The 21,450-nt window shown below is 38.6% G+C and overlaps 3 protein-coding genes, 1 long non-coding RNA gene and 1 other non-coding gene across 5 annotated transcripts; 3 read left to right on the forward strand and 2 right to left on the reverse strand.

The window, feature by feature from the left end:
• Positions 1-1,738: 1,738 nt before the first annotated feature.
• On the reverse strand, positions 1,739-12,398 carry plbd1b (phospholipase B domain containing 1b). The gene is made up of 11 exons (XM_088323172.1): positions 12,229-12,398; positions 11,733-11,955; positions 11,523-11,606; positions 10,311-10,452; positions 10,107-10,241; positions 8,189-8,327; positions 5,672-5,872; positions 5,455-5,595; positions 3,846-4,031; positions 2,323-2,429; positions 1,739-2,246 (listed from the first exon to the last, which is right to left on the reverse strand). Exons 1-11 carry the CDS (start codon positions 12,293-12,295, stop codon positions 2,070-2,072), a joined length of 1,602 nt encoding a protein of 533 aa, XP_088179298.1. The 5' UTR covers positions 12,296-12,398; the 3' UTR covers positions 1,739-2,069.
• Positions 3,919-10,402, forward strand: LOC148347439 (uncharacterized). Its single transcript, XR_015848101.1, has 3 exons — positions 3,919-4,076; positions 10,116-10,276; positions 10,343-10,402. It is a non-coding gene; the product is annotated as an uncharacterized LOC148347439 (long non-coding RNA).
• A 28-nt stretch (positions 12,399-12,426) lies between the features above and the next one.
• Positions 12,427-12,499, reverse strand: trnar-ccu (transfer RNA arginine (anticodon CCU)). Its single transcript has one exon. It is a non-coding gene; the product is annotated as a tRNA-Arg (tRNA).
• Positions 12,500-12,733: 234 nt separating this feature from the next.
• cby1 (chibby 1, beta catenin antagonist) lies at positions 12,734-14,993 on the forward strand. The gene is made up of 5 exons (XM_088323173.1): positions 12,734-12,961; positions 13,175-13,273; positions 13,342-13,447; positions 14,519-14,631; positions 14,719-14,993. Exons 1-5 carry the CDS (start codon positions 12,956-12,958, stop codon positions 14,791-14,793), a joined length of 399 nt encoding a protein of 132 aa, XP_088179299.1. The 5' UTR covers positions 12,734-12,955; the 3' UTR covers positions 14,794-14,993.
• Positions 14,994-16,915: 1,922 nt separating this feature from the next.
• On the forward strand, positions 16,916-21,341 carry pdap1a (pdgfa associated protein 1a). Its single transcript, XM_088324107.1, has 6 exons — positions 16,916-17,088; positions 17,465-17,547; positions 17,846-17,920; positions 18,000-18,124; positions 18,478-18,629; positions 20,397-21,341. The coding sequence occupies exons 1-6, from the start codon at positions 17,076-17,078 to the stop codon at positions 20,420-20,422; spliced, it is 474 nt and encodes a 157-aa protein (XP_088180233.1). The 5' UTR covers positions 16,916-17,075; the 3' UTR covers positions 20,423-21,341.
• The last annotated feature ends 109 nt before the right edge of the window (positions 21,342-21,450 follow it).

Raw genomic sequence — 21,450 nt, forward strand, 5'->3', positions numbered from 1 at the left:
ACTTGCAGACGTTTTTAACAGCATCTGCGGCATGAAATAGATAAATATATAATGAGTAAATACATAAACAATGACAGGTTTTATTCAGGTTCAAAATATGTATACATACATGCCAACCTTTTGACCTTCAAAAGAAGTACATTTTATCGCACACTCTATTTTTCCGTCTCCAGATCATATATAGAAAAAAACGTGCTTGTCTATAACCGGAAGTGGCAAACTTTTACCGAAAAGGAAATCTATTGCGATCATTGAAGCGGTTTGTTCACACCAAAAGACTCACTTCCACATAAAGCAGCCATAGACAAAAATTATAGTCTATTATTGTCTATCTAAGATATTTTAATTGTTAAAATCTGAAAAGGTGGATGTTCTTCAGAAATCCCTAGTCATTTTTATAGGGGCAAACGTGGTGTTAGTGAGTATGTTTATATATTCTGGACAGGGTGCACTCTGGTTCTGGTAGTTTTCTTTTCTGTTTGCCTTGTGGACAGTTTGCTAACTGCGTCTGCAGCATTAAATAAACAAATAAAAATATTACAGGTTTAGTTGAGGTTGAAAATATTCACATATAGTATTTATTTTTGTCATTGTCAATTAGTAATAATCATTTTGTTCATTTTGTTTTTTAAAGGTCGGGTGCATTGTTTGAGATGTCCTTAAAAACTTGAAGGGAAAATATTTTTTTTCATTAAGTATGTAATGCCCAACTGATTTCAAAGAGCCCTTATGTTTTTTGTTCCATTGCGCCTATCTGCTTTTATCTTACTTTTATCAAAGCTGTTAAGGGCAGAACACATTCGGTTCATGTGGAGTGCTAGAGAGTGACGTCATGCTTGTCACCCCAATTAATTTATTTTTGTAAGTATAGCATGAAAATAGTGAAGGTAACAAGACGCCTTTAGGTTTAGTTCAATCACCAACCCAAACCCCCCAAAAAATGAAAGAAAAGGAGAGTTTATTCAAGTGGGTCTAAGAAATGCATGTACTTGCACACACAACAAGAATGAGCTGCCTAAAGGCTGCAATCATGTCTATATCCTAGGAGATGGAGGCTCTTTTTTTGTTCATATTTTTGGGGATTAAATTTTCCATGCCTTATTTATGTATGTATTTATTTATTTATTTAGTCATTCTTTGACCACAATACTTGACATACTTAATATTTTACATTTGGACTTTCACTAGAGATATTGTTCACCTTTTAATACCATCACCACGATTCAAAATTGTGATTAAAAGCCATGCAGCATAGCACAAAGGGGATTTCTTTTAATTGAATGTGTCTTTTGTAGAGATTGGAATTTTTTGCTGTGATCAAGCAACCGCTGAATGAGAAGAATGTTGCATCATTAAGTGCTAGCATCTTCTGAGGACAAAATTACAATGTGATAGGGTAAAGAAACAACAGTTTGATATTACTAGCATTAGTAATAAACATTGGCCTTATCAGTTAAGAAAAACAGTCATAAATAAAAATCATCAATTATTCAGATTTTATGTATTTAAACAGTAATTAATAAACACATACACACGGTCACATTGATTGTTATATGATATATTGTGTGAATAGATGTCATCCCTTCAATGCTTAAACTCAATGCTCCTTTAGTATGTTGCTCAACCGGGTATTCCATGTTCAGTATTTTGTGCAACCTTAGCAGGAAGTGAAAATGGAGCATGTAGATGAAACAATGACACAATGCAAACAAAGGCAAAAACAAATTCAAATCCTGAATGGATCAGTGTTTCACTTTATTGTGCCGACAAACACAGGGGAAAAAAAAACAATTAGCTGTCTTATGGGAACTCCAAGAACATAAAGTACATATTTGTGTGTCTACACTTTTTAAACTTTTATCAGAGTCCTTAATCTTAGTTTAGATTTGTTTTATCCGCTGGCGTAGGCAATGAGTTACGTTAATTTACCTAAATCAAACTTGTGGTTTCCCTGGAGTTAAACGTTAACATTTGCGGGTGATGCCGGAGAAAAAGGATAACACCCTCTCCTCTAAACATTAACACAGATAAAACATAAAATGATTTAAATATTAGACAGTAGGGTGCATTTACGGCCGCTGGAGAGCACGTTTCATGGTGACAAAGGAAAAATTGTATGTGAGAGGAAGACCCTCGTGGGTACTGATGTTAAATGAGTGCCAGGAGAATGGTGGCAGCCCCCCCTGCGTGGTGGGTCCGTTTATTGCCTCTGCGGCCAGCTGGAGAGCCATCTGGTAGTCAGTCACCTGTGAGGCAGGAAGTTGGAAATAAGAAAATTGTCAAGCATTTTGAGTGAGGATAAAAAATATGACATCTATTTACCTTGGTGTCATAACAACCAGAGGGGCGTGGTCTCCTTGGCCGCAGGTCGTTACGGCAACATATGGTTTTACATGGGTGGCCCTTGGCATAAGGATCTCTTTTATAGTCTGAAACACGCCAGCCACACAATTTGTTACAGACTTTTTTACACCAAAAGAAATAACGGAGAAGTAAGAGGGAGTGTTTTTAATCGTCTTTGTTTCCTGCCAAAATAATTTAGATTATCAATATGATGGCTGAAAAAGTATGAGCGCTTCCTTTGAAGGTTTTTTATAGAATATTCTGGGCAGAAATGAGTCACAGAAAACGGCTTTAGTGCATATATGAAAATGGCTTACCATTATTTCTATATTTAAAATGGCTATCCGTAAGGTGATCGTAAATCTATTCTACATTGCTACAAAGTTAAACATTTAACATTAAAATAACCCAACAGGGGCAGCACGGTGTCGCAGTGGTTAGCGCATGTGCGGCACAGTTCTGAGGTCATGAGATCGAACCTCCTGAGTGGAGTTTGCATGTTCTCCCCGTACTTGCATGGGTTTCCCTCTGGGCACTCCGGTTTCCTCCCATGTTCCAAAAACATGCACGTTAGGTCAATTGGTCGGTCCAAATTGTCCCTAGGTGTGAATGAGCGAGCGAATTGTCTATCCCTGTGTGCCCTGCGACTGGCTGGCAACCAGTTCAGGGTGTCCCCTGCCCACTGCCCGAAGATAGCAGGGATGGGCTCCAGCACCCTCGCGATCCTACTGAGGAAAAGCCGTGCAGATAATGGATGGATGGATAACCCAACAATTGAATAGAGCAGTGTTTTTAACCTTTTTTGAGCCAGGGCACGTTTTTTTTTTACATTGGAAAAATTTTGCGGCAAACCACTAACCAAAAATGTTATAAAATGACACTGAACAGTATGTTTAATTACAATATAATTTATAATACCCCCGGTTTTTACAGTACAGACACTTGACAATGACATAATATTCGCAGAAAATGATTCATAAATGTATTATAAAATTTTGAATTTTAAAAAGTGACATTGGATAATTTCTCACGGCACAACGACGATTTCTCACGGCACACTAGTGTGTCGCGACACAGTGGTAGAAAATCACTGGAATAGAGCACTGTCCTCCTGAAGATGGCCCAGGGGGTACAGGGGGTGCATTGGGGCATCTTGCACAAGCTGTTCAACATTTGCCTGAGGGGAGCAACTCCAATCTCTAGTGTCAAAACACTACTTTCTTTAGACATTTTTAGCAATGCTTTATAATGTTATTATAATTGTAAACAAAAGTAAATATACCCCAAAAATAATTTGTGAGTGCTTTTATTATATTTTTTAGATATAGCATGCAGTTAAAATATTTTATCAGTTATCAGTACCAGTTTCTAGAAGCAGGATTGTATCAGTTACCAGTATCATTACGAATAAAACTGTTTTTAAAAAAAAAGTTAGTTAGTAGGTGCTCAGTCAGTTGCAAACCCTCCTTTTTCAAAATATTTTGTATCATTATTCCACTTACTGTTGTATCTCATGACGTGCTTGAGAGACTTAAGGTCAAACACCTTAGCCTGATCCCTGCGGAGGATTTTGGCTCTTGGACACAGGTCATAGGAAAAGTCTTCACCGTATCTCCTCCACATCACATCGTACCCACTCAGGTTGTAAATGTCAACATGGAATGGAATATTGTAAGAGGGCCAGTACCCTTGAAGAATGAAACAAATGTTATCCGGATTAACTGCCAACACAGGTGGGTAGTAACAAGCTCCACAAAATTGTTTTCGAGAATAGTCTGGTCAAAGATAATTTGTGTCGAAGGTTGACCAAAATTACTTGGGTTATTTCAACCTAACTGTCCGGATCTGGCATGCCACATTCCCTCAGAGGAGGTGCCAACCCGGGTGGAGTGGCACAATTGCGCACACCTGCGACAAATCACGCCCACCTAACTCTAACCAGCCCTAGCTTGTCATTGCCATTGTTCTGGTCAGGTTTGGTTGTTATATATCACTTCCTATTTGGACATTCCATTGGTTTGTGACCTGATATTTGGTTTTTGTTATTGAACATCTTTTGGGCCTCATTTCCTGCTTCCCTGCATATTGGTCAGCCACCGGATCATAACACCAACTTCCTGGGTCACTTTAAAAACACAGGGCTCCCCAAAATGCATTGTTTTTAAACAAAGCCAACAATTTGTTTATGTAGTACAAATATATATAGATACATATTTTTTTTATAAACTAACCCTAACTCGTGTGATCTGTCTAATATAAAAACAAAATTAAAAATTCTAAATTAAACTCAGTTTGTGTAAAATGACAAAAGAGTAAGTAATAAAAAATAACAATTTTGTTAAAAACTGGAAAACTGCTTTATTGTACACACTAAAAATAGTTGGGTTATAACTAACCCATGTTCAGGTAAAAAATGGATCAACCCAATGGTTGATTTCATTTTGCCCAATGTTCCTCTGTTGTTTTTCAGAAACACGCAAACATTGTGCAATGTTTTAGATTTTTTTCAACAGGAGAATTCAGCAAAAAACATAATTTCTTTAAAAGTAAACGGGTTCATTTCATACGAAATAGTCTGGGTCATCCTGTTAAGAAAAACCCAAACAATTGGGTCTGTTTGTGTAAAACGAGTCAAATTGGGTTGGTCCCATTTTGGACCCAAGTGCTTTTAGAATGTACACAACAACATTAAACACGAGTCCCAGTAACTTAATTTACAACCCAAAAATGCTCTTTAAAACACAGATACCAAGCCCTAAAAAGTGGGTGGTGGGCAATTTTGTTGTCCCCCATAAATTGGCTTTTCTTGTTAAAAACAACCTGCAATAAATAGTACGGATGATTTGATGAATGAGCCCCAAAAACTGCAACATACTAATTAAAAGCCTCTCAGAATAGGTTGTTTTTCACAAAAGATTGAGCCCCAAAAAATGGGTCAAGTTGTTCCAAGCAACCCTAAAAACCACCCAAAATATTCAGTCTTTTATACAGTACATAACAACCAAGAAAGTTGGACCAAGTAGTGGATCCCTACATTTTCAGCCCCAATTGTTTTTTATTTTATCTGGGTGGACAATTATCGGACCAAATATGGAAATGTTTGCGTGTCACCTCCTCGTAAAGCTTGAGTCTGGTCTGAGTAGATGACCGTCCCGGGGATCTGCTCCACCACAGTCAGTGCTCCAGTTCTGATACTACGTCCAGGTGAGAACTTACTCAGGTCTACAACCATGTACTGGCTGTTATACGTACCTGTTATGCAGGTGGACAAAAATGATCCCTCTTAAATATCCTGTAAAGCAAATGAAGGCTTCACTTCGGTTCCTACCCGAGTTATATTTTGAGAATATCCTCGCCCACTCCTCGCCGCCATGTGCCATGCTGTTGGCCAGGCGGACCCTCTGCCAGGCTGCTAGGCTGTGAGGGCTGAGCTGAGAAAACAAGGAGGCGTTGTAAACGCCGATGGTGGTTTGAGTCACAAGCAGGCCGCTACCCAGCAAGTAAAAGTCATCCAGAGAAGAGAGAAATCCTGTAAGAGTAGGAAAAAAAGGTGGAGGTTTTATATGCGTTTTTGAAATAATAACAGTTATGTCATTACTATCTTATTGAGATGTTATTATGACGTTATCATTATTAAGACAGGGGCTTAAATAGGCTCAGATTGATGTAGCTAAGATGCCTGTCTGCTAAAGGTCAACGTCATATAAAAAGCTGATTGATTATTGTTTTGCATCACTGCATCATGCTGATATGCTATTGGTTGAATTACCTCCCACAAGGCCTTTTTCTCACTTTGTAAAGATTTTGCCATTCTGGATACAATACTGTTTTTTTTTGTACTTTATCTATTCACTTTGGGTACCATGGCTAGCAGTGTTGCTAAAGAGAGATGATATAACATGAAAACCATTGAAACTAAGCACACAAATCGCTAAGTTGCTTAGCCATGACCAAGCAAAGTTCCAGGTTATTATTAAAAATAAAAAAGTGGTTAAAGAGAGGAACCCTACTGAGGGCATAACAATCCTTGAAAGTGGAAGTTTTAAGATCAATTTTAATTTGAATCCACCATTTCCTCTCCCTTTTGCATCCATCCTATAACTCCACTGTACCAGCTCAAGTCACTTCACACCAAAGGTAAATTAAATCTAAATTTTCCTTTACATGTATATGCATTTATAATTTGATTTAATCATATACAGAAGGGTGTCCACATTTTTCAGAAAACAGGACAGATTTGGTAAGCTGAAAACGTGTGAGGGCTGACGATTCAAGCTGGCATTCTTTGAACACCGTGTATGAAAGGTTTGCAGTGCTTGGAGATAAGCGTCGTTACTTCGTATCTCGCCTTTGTGGCATTTTTATTTGACTCGAAGGGTGTTGTTAAAAAGTGCTGCAGTGCCATTAAAACAGCTTCCAGTGGCTTCACGTTTTCACAGCGGTCATTTCCAGTTGGCTTTTTGTTTTGTCTCCTCTTGCTATTATATTCTTCAAAAACAGCCACAGTCTCTTGGCAAATTAGGCATACGCAGCTGTTTCTGATTTTGGTGAAAAATTACTCAAAATTCCCCTTGTTCTAGAAGAGGTGGCCCTCACAGTCAACCTTCTTTTTTCATTTACAGTTGCCATTTCAGAAATGGGATTGGCCAACATTCTCACAGAAAGGCAAGGCAGCCATTGTGTAACTGTCATTATCTTGTGAAATGGTGATCTTTTTTTTTTGTACAAATGTATTTTATACTGCGGTTATAGATACAGGTAGGCAACATATTATTACTTCTATGACAGAGGCCACATGCCAGTAAACATTTTATCACGAGCCATAGCTGCCCCCGGGCCAGACTTTTGACATGCCTAATATACAGTGATCATTTGCTGTATTGCGGTTTACTTACAGCGCTTTGGCAACCATGTACAGTATTGTGTTCTGCATTCTAATTGGCTAAACAGAGGAAGACGCTTTCTATCGCCAACAAACTCAGACCTCTCCACCCGCTAAACTTGTTTAGGAGCTACATGCAGGTCTTTGGCGCTCCCTAGTGCCTCGCTTGCGCTTTTCCCCAAAACATTTATTGATGGAAAAATATATGGTTTCACTAGGACCAACCGAAAAGTAGATGCAGTTTTCCATAACGTCCACAAGATTGTGGCAAAGTATCATGTAAAGTGCATCAGGTCCATAATCCATACAGACTCATTTTAAAGAAGAAGAAAAAGAAAAAAAACACTTATTTGTCACAGAAATACAATGGTCTGTAGTTTGGGGTTTTTCCTTGAATAATAAATAAATAAATAGACAAATAAATAGATAAATAAAGGTTTCTACTTCATAGGTTTTGACTATCGCGGGACGTTTTTGGAATGTACACAAATATTACACATGAGTGTAACTTACAATACACTACCTTGATTAATTTATCTGGGATAGCTGGGGGCATTACCACAATTTTCTATGCCCCATATACGGCAATTTTAATTTACGATCCACACGTCGCAAGGGATTAATGTCAGAGGTCTAGTGTATAATTGATACCTGTAAATATTGATATTGAGCCATTTATCACACAATATTTTCTTAAGATATAAAGATATGCATTTAAGAGTTGAAGTCGTCTTAAGTAAATAAGAAAACCTCCTTATTGTAACACAGTGAAGTCGCATCCCTCCCACTCTTAAAATAGCACAAGTTGTATTCGAATAGCAACAGAGCTTGTAAGAGGATTTTTCTTGACCTGCGCTGGAACAAATCTTGGCTAATGAAATGCCTTGGCCCGCTTTGATCTGACTGCGACGGGGGGAGAAAAAACACTTGACATTGTGGCTGAGATCGGATGCGGTCGTGTACCCGGATAGCTGCTGAAGGACATTTTTCTAGTGGCTTCATGAGACACTCTGAGGTCCAAGTGTTTATAGATGCGCATGGTGGCTGCGTAATCGTACCAGCTGGAGTGGCCCAACAGAAGATTCTCAAAACCTGGTGTCACCTAAGAAATGTAAAAACAGGGCGAGTGGGTCCGTTTTGTGGTTTAGTTGAAATACAACATTGTTGATGTCCATAGCTGTTGTTGTAATATTGAAATATGTCACTGCTTATATTCAGTCATAATTGTATAAGTTCTTCATTTATAACTTCTTTATTATTTGAGGCATATATAACAGGGGTCCCCAACCTTTTCTGTACCAAGGACTGGTCTAATGTCTGACAATATTCTCGCGGCCCGGCTCATTTATAATTACTGATAAAAACAACAAGAATACTATTACTACTACTACTACTAATAATAATGATAATAAGCCTAAATCCACTGTGTAACCACTAGACCACCAGGGATGTGGATGACATAGAAAGAAGCATTAGGTTTATGTCATGATTACTGATGTGACTCAGCTGTGCCCGCTCATTTGGCGCCAACTTCCGCGGGTTCTGATTGGTTTCCTGTCACTATTTGAACTCAGTCCTGTCAATCACCTGTTGTCAGTCTGTCTGCGAACCTCAGTGTATACTAGGCAAGCCTTTTTCGACCCTGACTCCCACCTTTCCCATTTTTGCTCCCGTCTATCTCTGGCTACGACTGTATTTGATCCTGACTACGTCTGCTCTCCCGTCCCGAGTTGCGACACGTTTTTGATCCCAACCGCGTCTGCTCTCCCGTTCCGGATTATGACCAGTTTATGATCCCGACCATTTTTTGCTCTCATGTCCCGGCTATTGACCTGTTTTTCCACCGCCATCGCTCGCCACGGAAGATCCACTTCCGTGTTCGGATCACAATCCGAGTACAAGAGCGACTTGCTTCCCGCGCCTAGCGAACACCGGATCGTGGGCGCAGCCCTTCCTCTTTCCTTTAATAAAACTTGTGGCAAATGTAACGCAATTGGGTCCTGTGTCCGTTCTGGTCCTGACAGTTTAATCTCATCATGGTATCTATTGTCACGATATCGTCCTGAAAGATATAAATAAACAAACATTTTAAAAAAAAAACAATGCGAGAAGAAAAACTCTTGCGTGTATCTGATGAGAAATTGGACTTTGAAAAACATGAAATAAATACATTATAAATTACGTTCTGGTATTGTTCATAGTTTATGTTGTCAGTAAACAATTTGAATGATAGCCAGATGTATTCAACACCGTGGTGATAAGATCAAATTTAGAGCTTTTTCCCATGTCACCTGGTGGTATAATGTTTATAATTCCGTGCTCTCACCGCTGCAATCCGGATTGGATTTTTGTTGCATTGAATGTTTTGCAAATGTGGTCAGCAATATTACACAAGACTGTAAATCAGTAAGTATAAAGCTCACCCAAACAGTAGTTCGTTTTGGATTGAAAATAATGTTGATTATTAACGAATAAGTACAGTATAAGCAAAAGAGAAGGCAACTTTTTTCTTTCTGCACGGTTCGGTACTAAATGACCTGGAGCCCGGTACCGGTCCGCAGCCCGGCGGTTACGGACCACAGATGTATAACATCAGTTATTTAATCGTAACGATGTAACTTCAGTTGTGTTTTGTAGCCAGAAGTGGCTTTGTGCACCATTGTTAAGTCTACACACCTAACTTCTTTGAATATGATACACAATGACAATGATCGTAAGCTAATTTCGTCTTCACATTTTGGAACTTTCTACAATACAACCATCGTCTCTGACTTATCTGTGCCCGGAATATTCAGTAAGTAAAACTTTCAATGGCATTGAATGCAAAAAAACTGCATAAGGATCCAACAAATTTATCCTGACCTCACAATTATGGCCTGACCTTTACAAGAGCTGTGCAGTGGCCCATTCCTGGCATCCTGAAAGTGGCCGAATCTGGCCGAGGCATTAGCGCAGGGACGAGGTCCAAGAGGTCGCCGACACAGTTCAGAAACTGAACAGCGAATCCGGAAAGAGGCTGGGAAGGGAGGAGAGCGAGAGTGTGATGATGAGGTAATAATTATGCTTTAAAAAACACATTACACACATCTTCGTGGTTGACTTTTGCCCACTCAGCAGCTCCAGCAACGAGGCCATCAAGTTGCGCTAGGATCAGTCCCAAGTGTCTCCACAAGGGGTCAGTGTTCTGCCTCACTTTCACTTGCTCTCTGGCCCACTGGTCCTGTTTGCTGTGAATTAGAGGATACGATGGCCTTTCAAGGAATTCCACAAAAAACGGAATAATTATTCAAAAACATTTTTTTTTAAATTGTAAATAAATATTTAAGATACGGGATTCGGTTTCTTCAAAGTCTTAGCTTCTCTGCAGTACAAATTTGCCACTTTTAATATTGTCTTTGGTGATAGAAGATTTTTGATATTTTGTGTAATTGAAAAAAGAGATTTCATTACTAGGTAAACTTTGCATTTTTTTAAAGAAATATTTATTATTAGTCAGCTCACATATGTGAGTATCATTTCTTAAATGTTTTCTGAAAATATTTCACCATTGTTGATTTTCACTAAAAATATTATTTTAATTTTGTGGATTTTAGTCCGATCCTTGCAATATATTTTATTTTTGAAAATAACAGTCCACTTTTTGGCCAACTTTCTTGCATTTTCTGCAAAAAAAAGGAACTAAATAATCGTTAACTTATATTTTCTAACCCCTGATCTAAATCAATCAAATGCTAGATATGTCACGGTTGCCATGGCGCCCAATTGGCCCCGCCCGTGTGGCACCAGCTGCGGCTCGTTGACAGATTGACTTCCCTTTTATTTAAGCTCAGTGCTCTCACTCACCCTTTGTCAGTCCGTCAACGAACTTCTGCCCTGCAAGACGTGGGTTCTGACTCTGTCCGGTTCCCGGCCTGTGTTTCCTGTCCGGCATAGTTCCCGTCTATTTTGTCCTGTTTAATATCTATCCCCATTTTTGTTCCTGTCTAGTTTGTCCTGTTTAATTTCGATATCCAGTTTTGATATCAATCTGGTCTGTCCCGTCCTGTCAGGTATCACCCCATCTGTCCGATATCTGCTCGGGCAATTGGTATCGATCTCGTCGGCCTCTGGCTTCCTGTCATTCCACGCCAGACTGCTGCCTTACGTCTTCCGCCCAACGATCGCCGAATCATTGGCGTTTGGGTTAACGTGCATGACTGCCCCATTTCCCGTAAAATTAAAGCTTGTGTGAGAAACGTCACGCATTTGGGTTCTCCTCCTGTTCCGGTTCATGACAAGATAAGTATGGACATTTTACCTTAAGAATCCTTTCAAGGGACTTAGAACCTTCTCATCCTTTATTAGCTGGGGATACACGTTGGAGTAATGAATAAATATCTGTCTGCAATGAGAAACAAAAACAACTTATAAATATAATTGAAAAAATAAAAATGATATAGTCCCCTGCCCACTGCCTGAAGATAAAGATATAAATATTAAATAATGGGCAAAATAAGATTCTGCTGACCTAGCAGTGAGGTAGCCTTCCAAGTAGCCAGCCAAAAAGAATATGGTTTCGTCTGAGTGCCGGACATCCCCGTAACCGGAGAAGACCTCTAAGATGCTCCATCCGGTGAGGTGGAGGCTATCATTGAAAGAACCGTAGGCACCACCCTGCGTCTCCTTCACCCCTTCCTTCAGGGTGACCCCTTTCTGGGCAGCATCCCAGTACACGGTGGCCTCAGAGAACTCTGTCATAAAAGGGGGACGATCCGGGGTCACAGGGTTGAGATTGAATAACTCACATTATGGAACGCATATTAAAGCAATGTCTTGGATGTGAAATTGTTAAAAGGAAATTAATTCCTTGCACAATGAAAATTACATTTACAACGTATTCCAGGTTTTGTATCAATAATCAACATCGGATGTGGAAATCAGGATATTTAATACACACACACAAAAATACATTATTTCAGAAGTAAAACAAAAAGAGCTGTTTTGATTTGAATATGAATACTCACGGCAAGTGTGCACTGATGCAGCCAAAGCTTGTAAAATGATGCACAGTTTGAAATTGTGCAGATCCATAAATGCTTTTCTTGTTCTCGTCCCTCGGCAGTTTTTGACGTAAATAATCCTTTGCACAGCTGCTAAAAGTAAAACTTTCTGAAAGAATATAGGATTTTGCCAATAGCATTGAGAAGAGCGCAAAATGAGTACACCCCAGATGGGACTCGAACCCACAATCCCTGGCTTAGGAGGCCAGTGCCTTATCCATTAGGCCACTGGGGCTTGACATCTATCAGTGCGCATTCAAAATATAAATAGTATGAAACAGTGGTCTGTAAGTGGTCAGACTGTTTTCTTTTGAATACACCTACAATTGTGACCAAAATTGATTGTAAACATATTTACAACGCATACATTTAAATTAGAAAAAAGAAAAAAACTTGTGGACTGTAACCCTATCACCATGGCGACACAAAGTCGAACGTTCCACTTCCCCCCCTCACTTTAACAAGAGCCTAGCTTTTTGGATACCGATCGAAAACGTTACAGAACAAAATACGGAGCCTATTGTTCGCCTATTTAACTAAATAATTTTCAAAAATCGAGGTAAAGGTAGTGTCAAATGTTCATTTTTTGACAGACTTGCCTGTTTTGAATGGTACGTTCGCGCTTGCGCATTGGCACGCCTCCGCTGTACATAAGAGTGGACGAAGTTAGAAATATTGCTGTATTATCCATATGGAGGTAATATCCATATTTAAATTTGGTGGCACATCTAAAACTATCAACATATCTGGCATGTAATCGGAAGTATTATTCAAAAGTTATGAATAAGAAGTATCTGAGTAAACTCATGAGCATTAGCTACCTAGCATTAGCAAGCTACTGTTGCTAAACATAAACAAATAAGATATTATTTGCAAACAATCCCAGCAATATTCTTATTTTATTATTCAGGATCTCAAAATGTCCTTGAAACTCCCTCGATTTGGAAAAGCGTTCAGTCCGAAGAAGATTCCGCCGCGAAAGTCTGCATCGTTATCAAGTCTTCACACTGTAAGTGTTATGTTTATTCAAAAGAATGAAATGTTGCAAAAAGTGGAGACTGATCTCTTGTCTTTTAGTTGGACCGTTCCACACGGGAAATAGAGCTGGGCCTGGATTGTGGATCTTCGTCAATGAATATTGGAGGACAGATTTTGAAATTCGAGGACGGGCAGTTGATAACAGGTGATTGCAAACCTTTGTGTTTCACTTGAGACACTTAACTCATTCAATGCCAGACCTTTCTAATGAGAATTGCAGCCATTTTTTTGCCATTTTGACTCATTTTTGAAGGTCTTAAGAAAATTTAGTTCTGTAACTATATGTATAGGACGTATAAAAACAAATCTAGAACTCTCATCTTTCATTAGAAAAAAGTTTCTGGCTTTTGCCATTGTTTAGTAAACAACAGTTGAACATTGTATTGCATTGAAGTATCTTAAAAATATTAGTTTCGAAGAAAACTTCAGAGAAAATGGCTTTTTGTGAAAGAATGCATTTCAAGCAGAACTTTCACTTTGGTGATTTTTTGGCATTTGTGATACCTCCAATATCTAAACAATGCTTTCCATTAATACAGGGGCACTTTGCTTGCAAAATGATCATTTTATTGCTAGAACATTGAACTTATGCATGAACTTTGCAAGATCTTTTCAGCGCCCGATGTTTCCGGTGATGTTATCACACAATTTTGGTAACTCAGGGGCCACCCTCATACTCTTAATCGCTGGCTAGAGTAAGAAAAGCAACACGAAAAAATTGGGGCTCCTCGATGTTTGGACAAAGATTCGATCAACTGATTTTACCTGCTGAAACCATTTTCAGAGACTTGATACTTATTAATTAGCAGCGCCAGAGCCTTTAGAATCTTTCAAGAATAAAACTAAAAAGCTATTTATACGTTTTGGCACTCAGGGAAAATGCATCTGAATTGAATTAATTGAATTGTCTTTATTGTCATTGACATCAATGTTGTGAAACATTATATGCAACGAGATTAGACATGGCACTCCAGGGAAAAAAAACATGAAAACGCACCTATTATGTTATGGCACCGAACGAGTTCAGTTTTGTCCAAGGCCAAGTAAAAAACACTACATTTCTATCATGAACTGGGTCATAAGTTAAATAGTTCTCTTCTACACCCACACTATTTTAGACTTACGCCCTAGATGGGTTTCATAGAAGCTCCCGAGTGAAACATAACTTCTTAAGTGTATTGGGTTTAAGTGTATTTTCCTATTTCTCTATGATCAGAATCGGGTGGAAACGTACCAGTCCGTGAAGTCGAGCGGCTCAAGAAGAAAAACCTGCAGCTCGAGGAGGAAAACAATGTTCTGAAATTGAAGATAGAAATTCTTATCGACATGGTGAGGGCAGAGTAGTTGACAAAATCCCATAGTCCTGTTTCATGTGTTGTATTTTTATGATCCGTATTGAATTTTTTTTCTATACAGCTGACAGAATCCACAGTTGAGTACCACGTGATGGAGAAAGAAGTAGAGGAGAAGTGGAGTGGAGATCAAATCTAGCAAATTGCAGTTCCTTCCTTGCACCAAGTTTACTTGGCCTTTTGTTTTGTGCATATATTATGATCTGTACAAATGTTGATGTAGCATTATCATTTATTGTATACTTTTTTTAAATCTCCAATTTGTATTTTTTAAATTATTTTCTTATGACTAAATGTACATGTTTTTCTTCTCATTAAAGCAAAATCTGTAATAATGAATGTCACTGGAATTATTTTATTGGTGTTTTGGTCCAAGACAAACTATTTCCTAAAAATGACAAGTGATTAGGTGAATGATTTAATGAACAAACCATTTACATGACTTGGTTTTGTGTCATTTTTAGTAATGGAACACATTTTATGTATCAAATTTGGAAAGTTACAGACTAGTTCTTCATTCTTATTTCTACACAATGTTGCTGCTATTGTCGTACTATTTTCATTGCACTATATTATGATGCTCGTATTACCTAGCCAAATCCACAACCACTACCTCGTAAATATTCCCTGTCCTAATATTCTTTTATCTTATTTTTACTTTAATTTATTTTATTACATGTTTATCCTGGTGTGCGTTGTCCAATTTCCTGGTGAGCAATGCACACTACAAGGTAATCAATAAAGACTGTTCTCTTACGCAGATATCCTTTTGTCCAGTGTTTCTTATCTGGTTGTTCGCGGACCTGTATTCAGTGGGTCGCGAGTCTTTGCCCCCGCAAAATAATGCTAAGAAGAAGAGAAAACCGAGGGTCAATTACAAAGTAAATGGCGACAATGTCCTGCTCGACGTCTTCCTGTTCAGTCAATCGATGCTGTCCCAACTGTTTTATTGGGATCTTGTTTGTTTTGTTTCCCTTTTCTGCTTATAATAATGCGTTCTAAGAAAGTATTTTAGGTTCAAACATCTCTTGGTATGTGGCTATGGTAAAGTAATTTAATGGCCTTGCTTATATGCGATGCAGGCTTATATGTGAGTAGATGTTAACCAAAGTCGTTCTGGTGGTCATTTTAAAAAGGTAAACATATTATACTATCCCTGCTTTAAACTGCACAATCATTTCATTTGATAAATTTGAGAAGTGTTTTTTTCCTTGATGGGGTCACAGCTTGTCATTAGGGTAAAGGGGGCTCTTTATGTCAGACCAGTTGATAGATAGATAGATAGATAGATAGATACTTTATTCATCCCAGTAGGGAAATTCACACTTCCAGCAGTATCCTTGTGTTGAAAAATAAAAGAATACAGAAATACCTAATATAACGTGTTGATATAGAGTATTTAAATAGTGCTACGTAAAATACACACTAATAAAAATAGGGTAATACGCAAATGTGGGGGTGGGGTTTAATGTGGGCTTTTACTCCCCCGGGTGGAGTTTAAGAGCCTCATGGCATGAGGAAGAAATGATCTCTTCAGTCTGTCCGTGGAACAAGACTGTGACAGCAGTCTGTCGCTGAAGCTGCTCTTCTGTTTGGAGATGTTTGGAGAACCACTGCTGTAGTGTAAGAGGAATTCAAATATTCAACCCCATCAAAAGTATTTGTTTTACTTTATTTTTGTAAAATATACATCAAATTAGAAGATCCTATTTAAATTTTGCTGTTCAATTTTGTTAAGGACTTCAAATGATAAAATTAAATAATTGGTTACATTAGACAAAGTACTCATTCCACGTTTTGCTTTTGCCTGTGTGTGTGTGTGTGTGTTTTCTTAAATAATGACTACGGTAATTTAAATCAGTGGTCTCCAACGTGGTTCCTGAGGAGCCTGGGGACCTATTCTGACAACAGCTCACCGGGTGATTGTGATTTTCAACTAAAATTATGTTTTTAGTGGTCGATTAAGTCTATTTAACCCTACTTTCAAAGACATAACACAATAACAACACAGTTATAACAGGATAAGTTTTATTTCATAAATCCATTTAAAACTGGATGCCATTTGCGCTGATTAGTAACAAAAACTTGCTCTCAGCTTGAACAAGTTTGGAGACCCCAGATTTAAATAATGTCTTTTACTCCTTTTTATTTTTGTTTATATTTTCTTGTTTACCCTTTGCTTACCACTTAATCCCTCCCAACCGACCAGATGATTGAATGAAGCTGATTGGATAACGTACTCTTCACGTGACTATGGTCAGTGAATACGCTTGCGTAGACTGTAGTGAGGGCATCTTCGCATAGCGCGTTAGCCTTTAAACGCCAATTTTCGCCAATATTCCTTTTACTACAGCTATTGGTGTTAAGTTATAATTGTGACTGTGAAGCTGACTTTGAATATTGTTGAAGATATTAATCACCATGCCGAGAGGTGGTGAGTGTGATAAAGCGTCGTAACAAACCGTTGAAGCAAGCTAGCTTAAGTGTCAAGAGGTTACACATGCTTAGCTTGTAGCATGCTATTCGAGTGGAAATACAACAGCTATGCTATTTCGTTTTCCCTAAAACGTTTACTTTTATTTGTTAGGATTAATTAAAGTGCTATTTGTAATAAACGACTATGTTCGTCGATGTTTTTGTGTAAAATATCGCTTTCTTATAAGTATTTCATAATTGCAAGACAACGATGACATAGTAACGCATGCGTAGTTCGTGTTTTAAGGATTTTATTTAGTGTTTATGTTCTTCACGTGCCTCTGTTATTATTCTATTTACATTCCTACTGATAACCTTGTTTAAAATCAAAACAGGGAAAAAAAGCCATAAGGGGAGAGGGAAGCAATTCAGCAATCCTGAGGAGATTGACAGACAAATGAAGGCCCAAAAAGAACTGGTATGTTAAACAAATTGTAGTCCTCAATCATCTCTGTGCAATGCTCTACTGTTTCGGTGTATATACATTTTTATCTTCTTATTATCATCATCCTGGCATCCATATCCGATTATGTATATGCAATTTATTTGGATGCAACAATTATCATAAAGCTTTCTTCTACACATTATATGCATAGATTTCTGAAATAGCTGAAAATTAAAACCAATATCCTCGGAGTAGACTTTAACATGGTCTTAAAGCTATTTTTCTTCAAAATTCAACCAAGAAAGTTTACAGTTTTGTTCTCTCCTAACAGGAAGCTAATGCTGGCGTTGGGAAAGAGAGCGGATCAGAATCAGAGGAGGAGAGCAGCAGTGAGGAAGAATCTGAGGTTAACGGTCACTCTAACGGTATTCAGTGATTGGTAGCTTTCATGACATTATTGCTAATAGTTCCGTGTCTACGTGCAGTCTAAGAAGAGGAGCGGTGTGGAGGGGCTTATAGAAATTGAAAATCCCAACCGCATTTCTCAGAAAAGCAAGAAAGTGACTGAATTGGATGTTGAGGCTCCTCGGGAACTTTCTCGGAGAGAAAGGTGCGTCTTGTGTTTAAGAAAATTGTTTTAAATCCACAGTGTCATCTTTTGATAAGGTGTATGTACTGTATTTTTTTAGTATATCAATGATTGCATTGCTAACAACAGACTATGCAGTCCATGTTACAAGTGCCCTAAGTGTTTTATTCAGTCCGATTCCAGCTTTTCGCTTGGTTTCAACATGAGTGGAGATTTTTTAAAAGCACTTCAGCGCCATTTTGTAGCACGGAGTGATGATTGCAATAGAGTTCTTCTTCGAATCCTCAGACTATTCTGTTACTTCTAAAATACAAGGCATTAAATGAGGTCAGACTTGTGGAATATAACACTTTTGACATTGCGGTGTCTGGCAGAGAGGAGATCGAGAAACAAAAGTCCAAAGAACGCTACATGAAACTTCATTTGGAGGGCAAGACTGAGCAGGCTAGAGCTGACCTGGCCAGGCTCGCAATTGTTAAGAAACAGAGGGAGGAAGCTGCCAAGAAGCGTGAGGAGCTCAGGAAAGGTGAGTAGTTTTAAAGTGGTGCACAGGGAAAAAAAGAACTTAGAAGGCCAAAACGCTGGTTATTAATCTAGTAGACTCTCAGGATATGACATTAATCCATTCTGAGGTGGGAAATTGCAGCACAGCAGGCCATAGTAGCCTATTGTAATGTGCAGCTAAGGCGTTACGAACTTCTGGTGCCCGAGGTAAAAACATTAACAAAATAGTATATTGTGAGTACGAGGGTTCCATGATTTTGGAAGAAAATATAATTGCATTTTTTTTTTTCCCCCCGGATCTATATTGCAATTTCGATGCGATTTTTCAATTTTAAAAGAATAGTACATTTTCTGTGCTAGGTTTTTTTTTTCCGGGGAGAGCATAAACATAGTGACATGCAAACATAACTTGAGATGACGTATTTAGAGACAGAGAGTATACGACTGTTACAAAATATCAACGATAGATGTACAAATAAACACAGAATTGCAGTTGAAGACATGGTCTTCATTGTCATTATACAGAAGTACAATTAAACTGGATAGCTATTCCTTTCAGTGTAAAGAAACGATTTTGAGAGAGGCTGGCTAGTTACACGCTCGCGTTGGGTCTTCGCAACTTCTGCAATATGATCTTCGTGATGATTTAAATTCAAGAGTCACAAACGTAGCTATTTAACACGAGTGGTAGCTCCAAGTCACCCGCTTTATTGGTTATGGATTTGGCGTTTGTAACTAGCCACATTCGGCAGTGGTGGCTTAAGAGTTCTTAGCCTAGCTGTTAGCTTAGCCATCCGACGCCGCCTCAGTCAATTCCCGGACGCGATGAAAGTCCAGGGAGCACCCACAGGTGATCAGCTTTTCTTTGCGCTTTTCTGACTTTCCTGAGAGTCCGATTTAGTTAATTTTTTTTCAATGTAACGAGCTGGTAAAGCTACGAGCTGTGGCGTTTGTTTTGGTGGTCATTTGTTTACGTGCCGTCAGGCTGGTGTAAGCTTCCAGTCAATCTATCAAAGTTGTGCACACACGTCTTGCAAACTTTGCCTCGCCTTTATTCGTTGGTGCCAATAATACCTGCTTCTGATTGGCTGGCGATGTTGAACCCGGATCTGTGACGATTCTTGTTGGCCAAACACTCCATCAAGTAAATAACAAAATAAACAAACTATGAATCCTTGAAAAAAACAGGGTTTTGCAGTTACACTCTCGCACTACGTCACATCGCAATATCGATTAGATTCCGGTTAATCGTGCAGGCCTAGCAAGTACTAATTAAGTGGGATATACATGTATATGATTACCATAAAATTAGGACTATAAGCCACGACTTTTTCCCCAAGCTTTTAACCCTGCTGCTTATGCATTGATGAATAAAACTAGCATAAGACCCTCTTCAAAAAAAGTAGTGTCAATTGAAAGGGGATGGCTAACTGAATGAAGTGAGAGCCATTGTAGGAGGTAGTTTAGCTTATAGCAAAATAGGAATTTTCATAACACACACCAATAACGGAACATTTGTTCGTATGGCGCCAACCAATAGTTGACCATCTTACTGATGTACATACACTGCAAAGTTTGAATGGTATCTGTATTTTGGGCATGGGAAATAATTTTTTATTGATGTCCTACTGTCTGGAAAATGCTACAGAGAGGGGTAGGAAAAATATCTTATGCCACACCTTAAAGTAAAAACATAAAGTAGTGTGACCGTATCCCCGGGATCTCCTAAAAAGGGTTTTCATTGACGTCCTGCTTACAACGTCATATTTCCTGTTTGCTTTTCATGAAGCCGAGGAAGACAAAGCCAAGCGTTAGCCTGCTAACCAAGAACATCAACATGCACATCAATCCCAGCAGAACGGACGGAGGCAATGGAACACTTCGGAATGGAGCCGGAACATGATGCGGCTGCCCCAAGAGCTCCATCCAAGTTCTCCTTGTCCCAGCAGAGTGGTGGTGTGCCCCCACATAGCCAAAAACCATGAAAACGGGTGAAATCATTGAAAGAGATATAGAGAAATGCAACTTTTGGGAGCTGGTTTTCTGAGCGCTTACTGTCTTCACACTTCTTCCCCCAACTTTTTCTTTTTGCTGCTAATCATTTGCTTTTTTTTTTTTTGGGCGGTTTATGTTTACACAAGATGTTAGTTTGACCTCAAAACAGCAGAAAACTGACTCAAGGAAGTTTGACGTGCTTCTGCCCAAATTCTTTTTTAGTGCTAGTAATGGACTCAAAAACAAAGTTAACCTATTAATTGTTTCTACTCAACAAGATTATGATGTGGACATTTCACGTAATGCCTCAAAGCGGAAGGACTATTACTTGAACTACCTTTTGAAAAGCTTTCTTTCGTTTTACTGAATTGAAATGTTTTTTGAAGCCTTTCATCAAAGTGGCCTTGGTGGTCTTGCTGACATCCATTTGTTTTGTTGCCCTTTATCATAGTTTGCAAAACACACTTGTGTCTCTTTTGTTTCATTCAGCATTCCATTGGTCAGTAAGTAGTAAAACTTGTATTAAGTGCTCATATAAATGCTAATTTGGCAAGCCAATTATCTACTGTAAATGTTATTTACATTTGGTTCCATTATGGTGCTACAAAAGTAACAATCTCCCACACTTTATGGCAGTCTCGTTGTTCTTATAAACAATCTGCATCATAAAAAGAAGTTCCTCGGCGTTTCCGTCATGTGTTTGAAGCCGTTTTAATAAAGAAATTGGTTCAAAAATGGATATTTGTTTTTCTATCCATGCATTGTGTGCGTATTTACGCCTCTGCTTAACATGTTTATGCAAGAATGGATTTAATAAGGTGCATTTGAAGGTAAGTGCAACTGTTTGC

Source organism: Urocampus carinirostris, chromosome 19, assembly GCF_059441175.1.
Source record: "Urocampus carinirostris isolate Australia breed hairy pipefish chromosome 19, RoL_Ucar_1.0, whole genome shotgun sequence".
Classification (NCBI taxonomy): domain Eukaryota; kingdom Metazoa; phylum Chordata; class Actinopteri; order Syngnathiformes; family Syngnathidae; genus Urocampus; species Urocampus carinirostris.